This window comes from Haemorhous mexicanus, chromosome 9 (genome assembly GCF_027477595.1).
Source record: "Haemorhous mexicanus isolate bHaeMex1 chromosome 9, bHaeMex1.pri, whole genome shotgun sequence".
NCBI lineage: Eukaryota > Metazoa > Chordata > Aves > Passeriformes > Fringillidae > Haemorhous > Haemorhous mexicanus.
This window is the reverse complement of record NC_082349.1, coordinates 5,276,472-5,292,582: the sequence shown is the minus strand read 5'-3', so window position 1 is coordinate 5,292,582 and position 16,111 is coordinate 5,276,472. Positions and strand designations below refer to the sequence as shown.

Here is a 16,111-nt window from a genome sequence, read left to right as displayed (position 1 = left end):
TTTCTTTTTTTAAACTAAATAGTACATGAAGAAGCTCTTTCATTTTAGGGGCTCACCCCTCTGGATGTGGGTTAGAGAAGTCGTCAGATGCATCCTCCTGCACTCTTCCTCCATTGCCTGGGAAGAACATAAGCCAGTCATTATTCCTCTGCGCAGGCTCTGCTCTCAGTGTGCTTCTGCACAGAGCCAGACTCAAACCTATTCCTGAGGTTGCTTTGAGTCCCTCTGAATGCAGAAGAGACTTACAAAGCTTCAAGGGGAAAGCCTGAGCCACGAGGCTTTTTCATTCTGCCTGGCTTTGACTTTGTTTTACTCCTGGCTGCCGTGGGATGTGTCGTGCTGCCCTGTGCTTAGTTCCCAAAGCACTTAATCGGAGGGATTGCTTTGTTGGATCTATAGAACCACAGTCCTTTTATCCCCCAATCCTGGATGAAGAGACCTGTGCATTTGGGGAAAGTGGTGTAGAATGTAGCAGGAAACTTTGGTGCCTGTAGCTGGTATTTGCTGCTAAAAATACAAAGGAAGAATTTCTTCCTGCCACACAGAGTTAACTGAGCAGGAAGCATATTCTTTTTAACATGGGGGGATTAGTGTGGGTTTTGTAAAATGAAAGCTAAATTAGCTGCAGCCAAATGTAGAATGTTTTGCAGTTCTGGTACCCTCCAGCACATGGGAAGGGAGAGGACAGCCTGCTCTATTTTAAGGTGTGGAAGAGCACATTTCCAAGAAATTTATCTCACTTCAGTGTCTTGTGTCAGAGGCTGGTCTGTGCTTTGTGATCCCTGGCCATCTGGATGAACACCCCAGTTGTGTGCTCCAGCCCCAGTCCATCAGGCAGCTCCACTCTGCAGATTTTGGGAATGTTCACCAGTCACATTTGAGATCAACAATTGCACCCTGTAAATTGGGGTGCAGTGGCTGCAGGCTAAATTAACAAATCCCTCCATAGTGAGCAGAAGTGCTTGAAAGAAAAAAAACCTCACAAGTGTTGCATTGCTCTGCATCATTTTAATCCTGCCTGCTCCAGGGATGCCTAATTCAGCCCATCGGAGTAAATCTGTTCAGGTCTGTGGTTTGCAGCCAGGTGTTTGGGAATACATTTTAACAGAGCTGTGCTCTGTGGAGCCTGTCACACGCAGTGGGTGTTTCTTTCTCGGGCTGCTGGCTCCCTGCTGTGTCACACGGACCCTGCTTGACATCCCCTCGCTCTTCCAGCTTCGGGTCATTACCCGTCCTAGGGAGGAAGCCCTGTAAGGCAGCCAGCTGCCCGTTAGCATTCCTGAGGAGAGAATTTCCCTGAGGAAGCCTGGTGGAAGAGCAGCTGTGGTGGAGAGGGGTTGTGTAGAGGTGAAACACCTCATGTGCTTCTCGTAGATGTGGGAATTTGTGGGGATAGTCTGTCTGGAAGAGGCAGAGTCCCTTCAGCTGCTTTTACCTCTCAACAAAGACATCTCTGTCAGGGCAGGCAGTTGAAAGGGAGAGACTGAGGGAAGCTGGAACCCTGCTGTGTCCAAGCTGAGCTGAGACAAAGCACAAGCACAGGGAGGGATGGACGAAGGCAGAGCAAAGGCAGTTTTGAAAAATAGCAGGGAGACGTGGGATGGTCAGCAGGAAGACAAGGCTTCAGGGGCTGTGTGAGGCATCAGGAAGCTGCTGCAGGTGAGGGGATCATACACAAGCGTGTGAGGCCATGTGCCTGCTTTGCTGAGGCACAGCCATTCTCACCTGAGCCTGGGGGGAAGTGGTACTCGAGTGTTGCTGGAAGGAGCGGCTGATCCTTGTGCTGGGAATGCTCCTCTGAGGGCCTGGAGGGGAGCTCAAGGTGGTGGATCTCCCAGCTTGGCACCTGGCACCTGCTCAGCTTGGCCCCTAGTGGTTCTTGAACCCAGCAGCTCTTACCACCTGTCCTTAGTGTCCTGCTGTGCTTCCCAAGCACTCTGTGCCCGGCTCAGCTCTCCCAGTTCTGCCTGCTGGAATCGGCCCAGCTGAGGGAGGTGGGCTGGGGAGCCCAACAATGGGTCACAGAAGCACATCTGGGCTGGCATCAATAAGTTATAAAGGCTCGTCAGCAGACGAATGGCGTTACCTCAGCACGGACCAGGGCCAGGCATTAACTTTTCATGAACGGCAGCCAGGGAAGCAGAACACGCAAGAATGGGGTGGCAGGAGCCCGAGATGAGGAGGCAGAGGAGCCTGGCTGCCCACAGAAGAGCTCTGCAGGACCCAGAGGAACCTGGCTGCCCACAGGAGAGCTCTCCACCACTCCACACTCCCTTCCCCTGAACCGCTCCCACTGCAAAATCCAGCTCCACAGGCTGCACACATCGTGCCAACAAGTACACACCGTGCTCAGCCTGGAGCCCCTGGTTGTTCTGATCCTCCTCCTGCATTTAATTTAATGAAAACTAATGGGGGAGACAATTATCCCTGAGGCTGGGCTCAGGAGACGTTTCGAGGAGGGAACTTGGCAGTTTCATGGTGATATTTAATAATACCAGCCTGTAACCCTTAAGAACCAACAGGAAGGACTTTTCTATGCCCCACAATAAAAACACAACAGGCAGCAGTGCAGGAGCCTGCTGCTCTGGGCAGCCAAGCAGGGCCTGGGGAGGCAGGGATGGCCCTGGGGTCTGGGAGGGCAGGATTTCCTCATCAGATTCAACCCCTCAGGGGTCATGAAACCAAGTGATGGACAATGCTCTAAGCTCTATTTTCTGCAAAGCACAGGGGGATGTGACTGCCTGGACCAAAGGCCTAAAACTTCCCAATCTTCCTCCAGGCTGATGCTGCCCACTGGGGAACCAGCTTGGGTTGCCTAGGTTTCTCCATCCCCAGTAGCTCCTGGAGCTGTTTGTTCCTGGGTGGGTGCACTGCAGCTCTTGTCCAAGGAGGGGTCACTGACCCCACTGCAAGTTCAATATTTATATATTTGAGAACAACTCATATTCCCCTTCCTTTCTTACCTCCCAGCAGCGCAGGACTCTGGCAAAGGGAAGTAGCAGCACCCAGCTCCTGGCCCTGGGAGCGGCTGCAGGGCAGACCAGCCTCCATCACCACGCTGGTATCCCAACTCCTCCAGCTTCCAATGAGCAAAGCCTGAGGAACAGTGTACCAAAATCCTCTTTTTAGCCCCTAAAACACTCCTTTCTGCCTGCAGCCTGATGGGCTGGGTGTGGGGAGGGCAAGCATCCAGCCAGAACATCCTCAGCCCAGTGCAGACAACACTGACCGTTTTCTAGGCTAAATTTTCAAAATGCTTAAAAAAACCCAAAAAATCCAACAAACAAACAGGCATCACTAAACCTCACCCAGGTCCTGAACCCCATCCTGAATCTCTTTGGGATTTTGAATTCCCAGGCTCAGCCAGCCCTCCTAAAATGCCACCTCAGCTCTGCATCACCTCTGCTCCTGCACCCCAAATCTGGGGTTTGGCCCTTGATAAAGGTCGGAAAAAAATACCCAACTCCCACCCTGGGTCTGGCAGCAAACACCAGGAACAAACTGCAGAGCACCGAAATCAAATGTTTATGTTGATATTTATTACAGCAGGGGGAGGGGGGAGAAGGAGGGGGAACCGTTTCATTCAAAAAACCATCCCATACCAATGAAGACAATAATTTAGCTATTCATTTTAAAATACATTAAAACCGGTCCTTTCATTTCCTCATATCAGAATGAAAAAACTAAAATTAAAAAAAAAAAAAAAAGGAAAAAAAACCCCCACACCTGAACAAGATGTAAAGTGGAAAAGGTAAAAATTTGACCCCTTGGGGAGTCCCTGGGTATGCAATGCAACAAATCTGCATTAATTGGAAAATATTAACCTGACTGTAACTATGAGACTGACACCCTCAGACCCCCCATCCCACCCGCCCCTCCCTCCCTCCCTCCTTCCTTTCTACAGGTAAAGCAGAATGAAAATGCCTAAGAAAAAGAAGGCAAACATTAAAAAAAAATATTATTCGTATTACACACTAAAAAAAAAAGTTATTTTGTCATCTCATGTCTTGCAGTCAGAATAATAAAAACAAGCCAAATGTCCCCCAAAAACATTTCAATGAAGGGGTGCGGAAAAAAGACATCCCTTTAATAAAACATTATCAACAAATATCGTACACAAACTACAATGTATAATAATTATTTTTTTTTTCCCCTCTCGGTAATTTTCGAACCAGACTACAAGGTAAGAAAAAACACTGAAACAAGATACAATGCTTTCAATAATCCGCACAAAGGTCAAATCCAAGGGAGAGAATATTTTACAGAATATGATATACATGGAGCAGAAATGGGAGCTGGAGAAAAACCAAGACCAAACTACAGGGTAGTGTCATGTACAGAGATCCCAACCCGCCGCCTTGGCTCGTCCCTTCCTCTCCCACCAGAAGGAAGGGCCTTCGATGCTTGCCATTAATTTTTATTTTCTTATTACAGAGCGAGCCTACAGAATAGCAAGGTTACATTTTAACAACAAGAATTCCTTAAAAAATATCTCCATCCAGTTCCAAATCATAGATAAGTGAAATCCTGACAAGAGCACATCTCTAAAGAAAAGAAACCCCCCCCCTGCAAAATACCCCCAAAGCAAATAAAACCCCCAGAAAATCCAAAAAGTTAGCTGGAGATCACAGTTTAAAAGTCCCAGGTCAGATTAACCCTTTTTTTTTTTTTTCTGGTGGATTAAAAAAAAAGTTCATAAAAAAATCTATTTTTGCAGTGAACCAGCTGAAGGATTCTGGGGAAGGGAGGGATAAGAGATTTCTTCTTGTACTCAGAGGAGGGGGAAAGACTAACACAGTGCATGCCACAGTCACAGAGAGCAAGATCACGATTCATTGGAGGATGTGATCCTAGAAGGGGTCACCTGCGTTAAACGAGTTTATAACGAGGTGCTGGAGTCTCTTCCCCAAAGAAGATCTTGTTAACTGGAGGAGGAAGCGTTGTGCTGCAAACGAACAAAAAAAAAACACCAAACAAACCCCCAAAAATACACGGGGAAAAAAAAAAAACACCCAAAACTAAAAAAAAAAAAAAAAAAAAAGGAAAAAAAAAAGGAAAAAAAAAAAAGAAAAACAGGCCTTCTGAACGAAAACCACCATTGTAAACTGTCCAGTTTATTTAAAAAAATGACTACAACAGAGACAACATGATTTCATATCTAGACTAGCTTCCTGGTGTCGCACGGCACAAACATACAACAGGTTCGGTTTCTGTCTTTATTTAAAAGAACAAAGCAAAGAGATCGGAGTTGGGTGCTAGAGGCTTCCGTTTGTTTCCAAAAAGAAGTGTCATGTACATATATAAACCCTTCTGCACAAAGAAGGGTCTTGTCATGTCTTGAAATATTTTAAGTTTTGTCCTTCATGTTTTATGGAATAAAAAGTTCAGCCTTTTTATTGCATGAAACTAAACCTGGGGTTTTGGCCCCCGCCACGCGTGTCCCTGCCCATACACCTAGCTTCTTCTTCTTCTTCTTCTTGCATAATTCGTTGAGATCCTCCGAACGGCAGCTGACTCTCTTGATCCTGGAGAGGAGGAGGGGGAGGGAAATCACACACTCATCGTCATGCTGGGGGAATACTGCAAGAGAGACAGAGCCACGGTGAGAAACCAGGAGGGTCACAGCCCCGGACATCGAAGAGAGGGATGCAAACTACACAGGGATGACAACTACACAGCAACCTAATTGGATCTAATAAACCAGGAAGAGAGGATATGCTGGAGACTCCAATTGATCAGGGCCTAATCTGAGCTGTAACTTGCTTTTCCGGGAAGAAAATCAGCAGAACGGTATGGGGTGAGATGCAATTTGAAACAAATAATTAACATGCACATGTGTATATGCTGCTAATAGAGAGAAAACAGGAGGGATGTCTGCAGCCACCCACGGAGCCTCCAATTGGCCAGGCCAGCCCAGCCACCTCTGCACCAGCTCCTCTCCACCTGTGCACCCCATCCCACCACAGACCCCGAGCCTCCACCCACTGCCTTACTTCCTCCTGCCCACTTTTCTGTCCTGCAGCAGCTCCCACACGGCACAACCCAAGTCCAAAAGGCCCCCACTGTGCCGAGCCCACCCATCCCAGTGCTGGGACACCTGGGGGACTGTCCCCCCATCCCCAGGCAGGCACTCACTCACTCACATTGTCATTTTGGAAGGAATGGAGAAAGTTGCCTCCCAGCTCCCCATCGTCTCTTGGAGTGCCCGGGGGATTGCTAATGCCACTTATGTTGTTTGGAGAATTCTGTGGGAGATGGAGGGGAGGTGGTGAGCAGGTCCCCACAGCCCCCTGAAATGCCACAGGGGCAGGACACAGCCCTGCCCACCCCAGTCACACTCCCTGTGTCCCCATCCATCAGGGTCACAGCAGCACCCCAGTGCTGAGGGAAGGGCAGAGCCCACACACCCACCCTGCAACCAACCCCACTTACTTTTGGAAGTCCATCTATGTCTCCTGACCCTGCAGAGAGGGGAGAGAAAGGAGAAGAGCCTTACTGGGCCTGCAGCTATGGCCCTGTGCCCCCCACAGCCCCCTGACTTCCACCCAAAGGCTCTGCTTTGAGCACTGGTGCCAACTGGGGGCCAACCCCAGGATGGGAACTGGCACTGGGATGCTCTACCAGTGTCCCCAGGGGATGGAGGACATCAAGGCTCACCTAATGATCCGTTCATGTGATGGGGCTCCATCCCGCCCATGCCGCCCATGGGGCCGTCAGAGCCGGGGCCCATCGGGAACTGTGCAAGAAAAAGGTGATAAAAACCAAAATCAGCCACAAAACAACCCCAAGCACCTGCCACAGTGGCTCCTGAGGACTGTCCCTGCCCCAGCCATCCCTCTGGAGCAGGGCAAGGAGGGAGGTATGGCAGAATCACTGAACTGTTGAGGCTGCAAAAGTCCTTTGAGATCACCAAGTCCAACAGTCAACTCAGCACCCCCACTAAACCATACCCTGAAGTGCCAGAGCCACACATTTCTTGGACACTTCCAGGGATGGTGACTCCACCACTGCCCTGGGCAGCACACTCCAATGCTTGGCAACCCCTTTGATGAAAAAAAGTTTCTGAATATCCAATCTAAACATTCCCTGGTACAAACTGGGGCTCTATCACCTCCCGAGGCTGTGGAGCTCATGGTCCTCTGGGTTCACCTATAAAATTTGGCTGGACGGCCAACCCAGAGCTGCAGCACAGCATTCCAACCATCATTCCACAGGATTTAAGGGTGCCCATATCCCACAAAACCCAGCACCTTGGCCGGAGCAGCAGGACTGCTGCTCTCTTAATAAGCATAAAAAATTAACAAAGTCGCCCAAGAGTTAATCGCTTTTTGATGGTTTGTTTTATTTCTGTTTTGTAACAAATGGCTGAAATCAATTAAACTGCTTTACTCTCAACTGATGAAGTTAATTATGATTTGTTATGGTATCTGATATGTAAATTATTAGAAAGCAGACTTACATTCGATCGACTGCCTGCGGGCGGTACTGGATTAATCATTGTGTAGATGTTGTCACTTGAATTTGTTGAATCTGTGGAACAGTGAAGCCCAGTAAGTCGGGTGATTAATTCATTTCCTAATTAAAACAAACTCATGCCACTTGAACTCATTCTTTTGTATTTTATCACCCAAAATTCCCTCTAACTACCACCATTTTCTGGTTAATTTGTATTTAATGAAGATCCACAAAGTTTTTAATCACAGAAATTCAACTGTGAAAAATAATTCAACTCCTGGCTGGGAAGGGTGGGGAGATAATTCCTCACCTTCCTGAGCCCCCCCAGCTTCTATATCCACAGGGGGATGTAGGAACATCCCCAAATGCAATCTCAAAGTCAAGAAGCCCATGCTACTCACTTCCCAGAAAGCCAAAAGCCACAAAAATTGGTCATTACCAACAGGGCAGGGATGGCCCTGGAGACAGAGAGGTCTCAGAGGGCTCGTACCTGCAGGACTGGGCATGATGGGTGTCCCTGGAGGGCCACCGCCGCCGGGCGGACCCTGTGGAAACAAAGCCGGTGTCAGATGTGCAAACACAAGCCCTGCCCACCTCTCCGTGTTTTCTAACACCTCCCCCAAGTCCCAACCCCCAAACCCAGCCCAGTGCCACCTCCCATGGCAGCAGGGGCAGGAGGACTCACCACGTATGTACCAGGCGATGAAGAAGAGTATGGGATCTGTAGGGACAAGAGGGACAGCTTCAGCCATGGGCTGGATCCCCTCAGGGCACAGCTAAGACCCCCTGTGCCCCTTCAGCCTGGCCAGGATGGGAGTCCCAGCAGCCTAAGCAAGAGGCTGGGGAGCCCCCTCTCATTAGCAGGGCTCAGCTAATGGGGAATGATCCCATTTGCAGGACCCTTCCCAACCAGCCCAAGATACTCACTGAGTTAGCACTGCTGGGGTTCGGCCACGGTCTACCGGCGCCCGGCCCCCTGGGGACAAAATTAAACAGGGGAAAAAATAAATTGTGTTTTTCTGCAGACAGTCCCAAGCCAGTGGTGAAACGTCCCAGAGTGGGGATTGCCTTACATGTTAATTCCAGGCATGCCAGGACCTAGGGAGTTGGGTGGAGGTCTCATGCCGCTGCCGTAGTTCTGCAACGATAACCAAGGGTCAGTCTACCGTAACGGGCAGGGACACCAGAGAGACAAGGGAAAGGGGGGAAAAAAGCCAATAAACAAACAAAAAACAAGTGGGTCTGTGTGCAAAAATGAGCTTTAAAAAAAAAAAATTAATGACGATGAACATAAGAGGCAATTGTGCTTATAAAAAAACCCCAGGCAGCTGAATATGGATGGGAGCCAGGCTGAGCCCCAAAGTTCCCTCTCCCTGCTCTCAGTGGAGGGGAAAACATTCCCCTCCCAGCTCTGTGCACAGCCCCCAGCGCCAGCAACAGCCTTTTGGATTTTTCCCTTTGTGCAGGAGAAAAAAGGGGTTAGGAGGAGGAGAAAAGGCACCACTCGGAAGGTTCCTGCTGCAGTGTAAAGATGAGGAAAGGCTGCATGAGCTCACCCCGAGATGGAGCACTCCTTGCTCCCTGGATGACTGCTGGAGTAGGGAACACCAAGCCAGGCTTGTTTTTCTGCTGCTCCCCAGCTCTCTGCTCCATCCCCTGGAGCGGATCTGCAGCCGCGGGGAGCGGGCGAGGGCAGGCAGCCCCCTGGGCCCCCTCTCCTGCCTCATTCCTCCCTGGCTTAGCCTCCAGCTGGGACTGGGAGCCTCAGATCTGCATCCCTCATCTCCTAAAACCAGCTCTAGTACAAAGCCAAGCCCAAGGCAGTGGAGGAAGAGGAATCCCCTGAATGCTGTGTTCCATTTGGTCTGTGCTTTGCTCCGTGTGCCCTCCAGGCGACGTGCAGCCAGATTTAGGTCGCGTTGCCACTCTTCCCCTCCCACCTTCCTCTCTTCCGTAATGCATCTTTTTGGACTGTGTTTCTGCCATTTAAAGAAAAAACTGCTACAGCAGGAGGAGGGATGGCTGGCCACTTCCTACACCACAGCCCCTTGGAGTGCTCCAAACTGGATTTTAAGTCTAATATTTAACTATTGTCAATTTATTGTCAATTTTTACCTGGATTTACGGATGCGCCAGTGCACGGTGCACTGCTGAGGGCATCACCAAAGTTTGTTTTGAAGAGGCAGAAAAGGGATTTCCCCAAACAAATTACCAGCAAGTCCTTAATTGATAGAAATTTCAGCCATTTACACTGAATAGCAGCATCAAGCCCCTTGTTAAAAAAAAAAAAAAAAAAAAAAAAAAAAAGAAAAAGGGCTCAGCGTTTTTAATTGGAGCTGAAAGGCTGGAAAACGAAGCCAGCTGAAAGATGCTCAGAGAGGGTGAGGAGGGAACGCAGCTGTGCCAAGCGACCTGGGCAAGGCACCACCAAAACCCAGAGAGCTACAAACCCTCTTCATAACGGTGCTGGCAAACCCTGTCCTGGCTTCTGCAGAGCTACAAATGGGACTCTCAAAGAGAAAAAGGCAGCGGCAATCAGCTGAAAGGGATGATTCATCACTGCTTTGTAATAAGGAGCTGCTGTCAGGACTCCAGGATGTCCTGGCTGGATGTTCTGAAGCCCTCTGGAATCGTCTGCGAAGTGTTTAGGAAGGTCCCAATGCAAAGCTTAAAGGAAAACAAGCCCAGGGCACACAGGGTGTGAGGGGCTGCTGGGTCTGGGTCGGTATTTTTGGCGGCTGCCTGCGCAGGCGCCGATTCCTGGATGGCTGCAGGCAGGCAGCGCCTGCGGGTGCCAGATTGGGAAGCCCAGCGCTTCTCCAGGGAAAGGCTGCCTCTTCAAAAACCTCTCCCTAATGTACATACACAGGGAACGGTGGAGTCAAAAATAAAGCTCTGAACATTTCACAACTCCTGCCGGCTCCCAGAGCCACCGCCATCCCACGCGGCGCTCAGCGCGCGCTCCCCGCTTCCAAGTTTCGCGGCGAGCTCTGGAAGTGGGAAGCAGCCTCCCCCAGGCAAGCCGCCGCCGCTCGCCTTGGCGCAGGCCACGCTTGCAAATGCCTTTGTTTTTTGGGTTTTTTTTCCCTCTTTTTGGGTGTAATCCTCCAGGAAAGGAGGATTTCAAGCACAGCAGCAGCGCTATGGGAAGGCTTGCCTGTGAAACGACGCTCGCGCAGGTTTTTTATCCCCTGCCCTAGGATGGATCCGGGTGCCCGTGGCTGAGCACCCCTGAGCAACATCCTCAGGTTGGTGCTAAAGACATGACACAACTCCCTCTTTACACAACATTCACTTATCTCAACAGTCTCCAGGGGAAAAACAAAACAAAACTCCAGCGCACCCGCTCATCTCCTGACAGACTCTGATCCTCGCGCTACAAACTCCACGTAGGCGACGATGCAGAGAGGATAAACCTCCAACCAAAATATGGTAATCTGGTTTTGAAGTCTCGTAGAAGGAACAAACAGGAGTGAGTCAACAACGAGCCACTCCATAAAGTGAATCAACGAAACGACAGCATATATTAACCCAGATCTGCTTAATTTCAAGTTTACTCCCCTTTCCTGAAACAGAGAGCTCAAGCAGGCAGCAGGAAGGGCAGGTGGAGGGGAACCTCACAGGGGAAAGCCTTACTCCCTTTGCTAAACGGATCTTTGCCATTTCTTTTTATTTATTAATTCCAAATGCAAGCCTCCCTCCCCTTTCCTGCAGTTAGGGTTGTAACTGTTTCCCAGGCAGGCAGTGTAATGCACTCAAGGTCTGCTCCGGCGCGGAGCTAAGTGCCATCCCCTCTGACAGAAGGGCAGGAGGGAGGCTCTAATACCCTTAATGAGCTCTGAAGACCTCACTCCTGTTAAAAGGAGGGATTTCCAGATGCAAGCCTAATGTAAAACACATTAACACTAATGGGGGGACAGGGTGTGGGGGGGAACTCCCAGCCCCCAGAGCCCCAGGAGGTCGTTCCCATGGTTTGTAGGATGAGCTCTGGCCCCGGGCTTACCTGCGGACCGGGACCCATGGGGCCCATCCCTCGCGGAGGATTCATCCTTTGCATGGGGCCGCCCATGTTGGGGTGCCCTGTTGGGAGGAAAGCAGGGGTGTTACACAGCACCACGGCCACTCTGGGTCCTGAATTAACAGCTAATTAAGAACATCAGCCCTTGACCCTCCTCTGCTGGGTTTACCTTGCTGTCGCGTGGGATCCATCGAATTGGGCAGCAATGGCTGTGTACCGGGAACAGCACCCGGGGGCTGTGAAAGCAAGGGAGCAAGGTTAAAAACATAAATCCTGCATCCCCCTGCATCCTGCTGCATCCCACGTCCCACTGCTACAGCCTCCAGGTCTTTGCCTCCCTCATCCTTCTGCAAACCCTCTCTAAACCCCAAACAAGGCATTTCCTCCTCCCCTCATGCCAAATGCTGTTGTATTTTAGGAAAGCAAAGGAAAACCAGGGATGAACGGGGCAGTGGTGTCAAATCCAGCAGGGAAAGGTGACCAACAGCATGGCACCCTGGTGACACAGCATCAGGGCCAAACCAGGCAGTGATTCACTGGCTGTGGCGGGGAGATGCTCCATGTGCAGCAGAGCAAGGCCCCCTCCCCAAACTCACATTCCACTCGGGCAATGCTGCTATTTAAGCTTCAAAGGCTACTCCAAAGAGATAAAGGGGAAGAAAAATGCAGATATTGACTGCCTGAGGGAAGCAAACTGTAAACAGCTTTGCTGCGCTGGATGCCAACACCGAGGATCCCCATGCTGGAGCACAGCACAGGCCCTGGGTGCACACGGCTGTGCCAAGGCAGAATCAGCCCAATCCCAAGTTTTTTGCAGGCTGGAAGCTGGCAGCAGGAGGAAGATAAACCAGGAGGGTTGCAGAGGTGGATATTTACACTTCTGCTGCCTGACCTTCCTGCCTGCCTATTTATTCCTCTTGTCCCTCAGGATGTGACCATAACCTCGCTGGGCTCTGCCTAGGTACAAACATGTGTTTTTCATGTGGTGTTTGGGGGAAAAAATGAAATCCTTCTAATTAACTTTACCAACTCCTGGATGCTTGATCCTGCTGTGGGAACAGCCTCCTCAAACCAGTCCCCCCACCTCTCCTGCCTGCCCAGCTCACTGTGCTCACCTGCAGCAGAGCCTGGGATGAGCCAAGAACCACTGCAGGATGGGGTTCTGTTGAAACTGACCCATGTGGAGGTGCAGTGAATTAATACCTCATTAGATCATCCATCAGTGCCCTGGGTGGAAGACTGTTCCAGCCATGGGGGTCCTCCATCAGCCCCTTCTGGGTTTTTCTCAGCTACATCTCAGCATCAGTTAGCAAGTTCCAAAGATTCAAGTCTCAAATCCAGCAAGCACAAACCCAGAGCAAGCTGGTACATCCTACTTCCTGACTATCCTGCTCTTTCTGCTAATTAGACCTACAGAAGAATCATACTGATAGCTAAAAAAACCCAAGCTCCCGAGATAATTTTTGAACAGACACCTTTGCTGCTCACTGGAATTACAGGTTTCCTTTAATTTCCCTTTAGGGACAGATCTGGTCATTACTCTGTGGATCTGCATGGAGACTAATTCCTTTACCAAAGGCCACGCATGCGTCCAGGCAGGGCGTGGGGTGAAAGCCTCCGTCCACAAGGCCAGAAACAAACTGCCCTTGTATAAGCTGGGATAAGAGGATAAACCCAACCCAAAAAATTCAGCAGTGACCTGCCCCGCTTGACCCCGCTGCTGATCTAAACACTCGGTCAACCCAGCAGCAGGATTATCTCCATCACTTTAATTTTCTGCGATTGCAGGGAGAATCCAGCCGGGCAGTGAGCATGCAGCATGGCACAGCCCTGCTGGGAACACAACGGTTGGAAAGGTGCACATTCCCCACTGCTGTTTCCACCCTGGATAGGCTCAAACCTCAACAGAAAATTAAACCATCATCATTAAGCGATGAGCCAGCACAGGGAAAAAAAGGGTGACCAAGGAGGTGATGCTTGCCACCCAAACCCAAGGAGCATCTGCAGGACATCTGGCCCTCATCCCCCTCATCCCAGATAACAGCCACCCCTAGGAAATCCAGGATCCTGGGAGCACAGTACCTGGTTGCCCATCCTGATGGGGGGCCGGGGACCTCCGGCGTAGCGCGGCGACATGAACGGCTGCAGGGACACAAAAGGGGGTCAGGGCTGAGCCTGGGGAGGCAGCACACTCCCCACGCACGCTGGTTAGCCTGTACACACTGCTTTTGGTTTTTTTGGTTTGGTTTTTTGTTTGTTTTTTTTTTTTTTTTTCTGGAGACATCCTTTCTAAAAAAGTGACGTTTCAAAAGGGAAAAAAAAAAGAGAGAAAGGTGTCTGGAGTCTGTTTTTTAGACATTTTCTCTGTAGGTTTATTGTCTGAGAGCGTGTTTGACATTGGCAATACTAGGTGAGGCTGTTAAAATTAGTGCATGGGAAGCCCTGAGTGTTAGATAATGTTCAAGTTTAAATATATAGAGATATATTAAAAAAAAGTGGCAAATAAGCACATACAGACACGCACACACAAAAAAACCCAGTGCTAAGTACTGAAAAAAAAAAAAAAAGAAGAAAGGCTTAACGTTACTTCTTTTTACAACTGCTGCTACTACCAGAAGCTTAAAAATCCAAATCAAGTTAAATTTCTCAGGCTACCTTGGGAAGGTAAAACAGTCTGATACCCACGATTGACTTCTCAGTCCATTGACAACTGCATATCCAAAAAAACACCAAAAAAAAAAAAAAAAAAAGAAAAAAAGAGAGAAAGAAAAAAAAAAAAAGAAAAAAATAAAAAAGGGAAAAAACCAACATTTTGCTTCGGAGCTGGGGTGCCCGGGGGGATGCTCCCCGGGGAGCGGGTACCCGCTGCCCAGCATGCTTACAGAGGGGAAAAAAGAAGTAAATCGAGCGCACGTCGCGGTTCACAGCCCTACCCATCACTAGTGTCTTTACCTGACTGTGGGGTCCCATCATGCTGTTAGGATTGTGGGGTGGAGGCTGTGCGTGTGGCGAGGGCTGTGACCCAGGCGGTCCCTGTGAGGTCAGACAGTAGAAGGAGGTTATAGATTAGCACATGAAAGCGCAGAAAGAGCTAAAAAAAGGATTCACGGGTGGACCTGTTCAGTCGGGGAGTCAGTTCTCCCAGTTTTAAATAAATTTTTTTTCCTTTTTTTTTTTTTTTAATTGAGTTTCTATTCATTTGCAGCTGAACAATGAGTAATGATATATGCGAAAAAAATATATATTTAAAATCAGAACATTTGTCAAAATACAGTGGCCACATTGAGAGTAAACGGTCCAGTGGTTCAACCAAGGCTGCAATGATAAACACACAGGGAAACACTTTTCAGGGGCGTGCAACAAGGGAAAAAAAAAATGCAGGAGAGGACCAGAGAGGTTGGGGAGAAATAGAAAAACTACCCCCAAGCCAAAAAAAAAAAAGAAAATCTAAAAAAAAATCTTTAAAAAATCTAGAAAAAAATTTTAAAAATAAAAATTATTTTTTTCCTCTCTCATCCCAAAGGTTGGAAACACCTCCAGGCTTGTGTTTTGGCTGTGGTTCACTGGAGGTGCTGGAGCGAGCAGGGAGGACGAGGAGCACGTCCCAGCTCACACCTGGGCAGCGTTTGGCCAGCACAACCGGGGCTGCACCGCCACGCTGAAGGGATGCAACATCCTTCCTCGAGGTGCATTCCCTAAGGATGCCAGTGAAATGGCTTGCGAGCAAAGAAAGGATGTCTAGGGAAAAAAGGAGAGATTAGTTGGTGCAGGTTTAAGACTGCAATGCAGCAGTCGCTGACATTTTGGGCTTGAACGCCCACTTTAATTTTTTTTTTTTAATTTTTTTTTTAAATTTCCCTTAAAAGCACAAAATGAAAATTTGCTTAGGAAAAAACCGCGAGCTCGGTGCAAGAAATATACCGGTGCGTGTTAACGTGAGGAAAAGGGGAAAAAAAAAAAAGAGAAAAAGAAAAAAAAAAGTATTTTTTGAGTCAAAGGAGGTGTAATTGGTAGAGAAAGCACAGGAGCTCTGTCAGTAGGTGATGGGAAGCGACGGCAGGCTCCAGGACCGGCGCCGGAGCAGATGTTCTCTACCTGCCTCGTTACTAATTTCAACAAGTGTTCGCCTTCTAGCTGCTGCCAGCAATGGCATGGTTTGTTACCATGAGCAATTTTCTTAATTAACAGACATTAATTAGCCATTTAGCAATTTTGCAAGCATTTGTTTAGCAGCTTTCCTAAACATGAATACCACTGTGATAATGGTACTGATTAGAGGGTCCCCTAATTAACAGTACAGGGAAGGAAAATTGAAATCACATAAATTAAAAAGGGAGGGGAAGTTAATGAAGGCAGGACATATTTGCACCTGCAAATCTTTTGTACAGCGGAAACTTGAGTGCAATGTAAATAAAGTAAGAGGGTGGGTTTTTTCTTCTTCTTCTTCTTTTTTTTTTTTTTAATTTCTTTTTTATCTGAGTGGTTTAGTGGCGCGATGGAGCCAAGCAGATTTAAACCAACAGCCTCCTGCCAGCTTCTCTGCTCCAGCCACTGAAATCCCACCACTTACACCACCATTTATTTTCCAGGTGCCAAAAGGAACCAGGCCCTGCTCTTAGTTCCTGGCCAGCCTCATCT

General features: G+C 48.9%; 1 protein-coding gene across 2 annotated transcripts in view; it reads right to left on the bottom strand.

Annotated features, from left to right (window-relative positions):
- Window positions 1–5,094: 5,094 nt before the first annotated feature.
- Window positions 5,095–16,111, bottom strand: part of SSBP3 (single stranded DNA binding protein 3) — a 54,050-nt gene continuing 43,033 nt past the window's right edge. Inside the window, exons 6-18 of one of the 2 annotated variants that reach the window (XM_059853745.1) lie at window positions 14,426–14,506; window positions 13,556–13,615; window positions 11,643–11,709; window positions 11,459–11,535; window positions 8,529–8,593; window positions 8,383–8,431; window positions 8,141–8,176; window positions 7,946–8,000; window positions 7,460–7,530; window positions 6,658–6,736; window positions 6,433–6,461; window positions 6,144–6,245; window positions 5,095–5,580 (exon numbers count right to left, since the gene is read on the bottom strand). In XM_059853745.1, the coding sequence (XP_059709728.1) occupies window positions 5,551–5,580; window positions 6,144–6,245; window positions 6,433–6,461; window positions 6,658–6,736; window positions 7,460–7,530; window positions 7,946–8,000; window positions 8,141–8,176; window positions 8,383–8,431; window positions 8,529–8,593; window positions 11,459–11,535; window positions 11,643–11,709; window positions 13,556–13,615; window positions 14,426–14,506 (801 nt within the window). In that variant the 3' untranslated portion in view covers window positions 5,095–5,550. The remainder of the gene's footprint in view (window positions 5,581–6,143; window positions 6,246–6,432; window positions 6,462–6,657; window positions 6,737–7,459; window positions 7,531–7,945; window positions 8,001–8,140; window positions 8,177–8,382; window positions 8,432–8,528; window positions 8,594–11,458; window positions 11,536–11,642; window positions 11,710–13,555; window positions 13,616–14,425; window positions 14,507–16,111) is intronic. The other variant, XM_059853746.1, reaches the window with a different exon arrangement.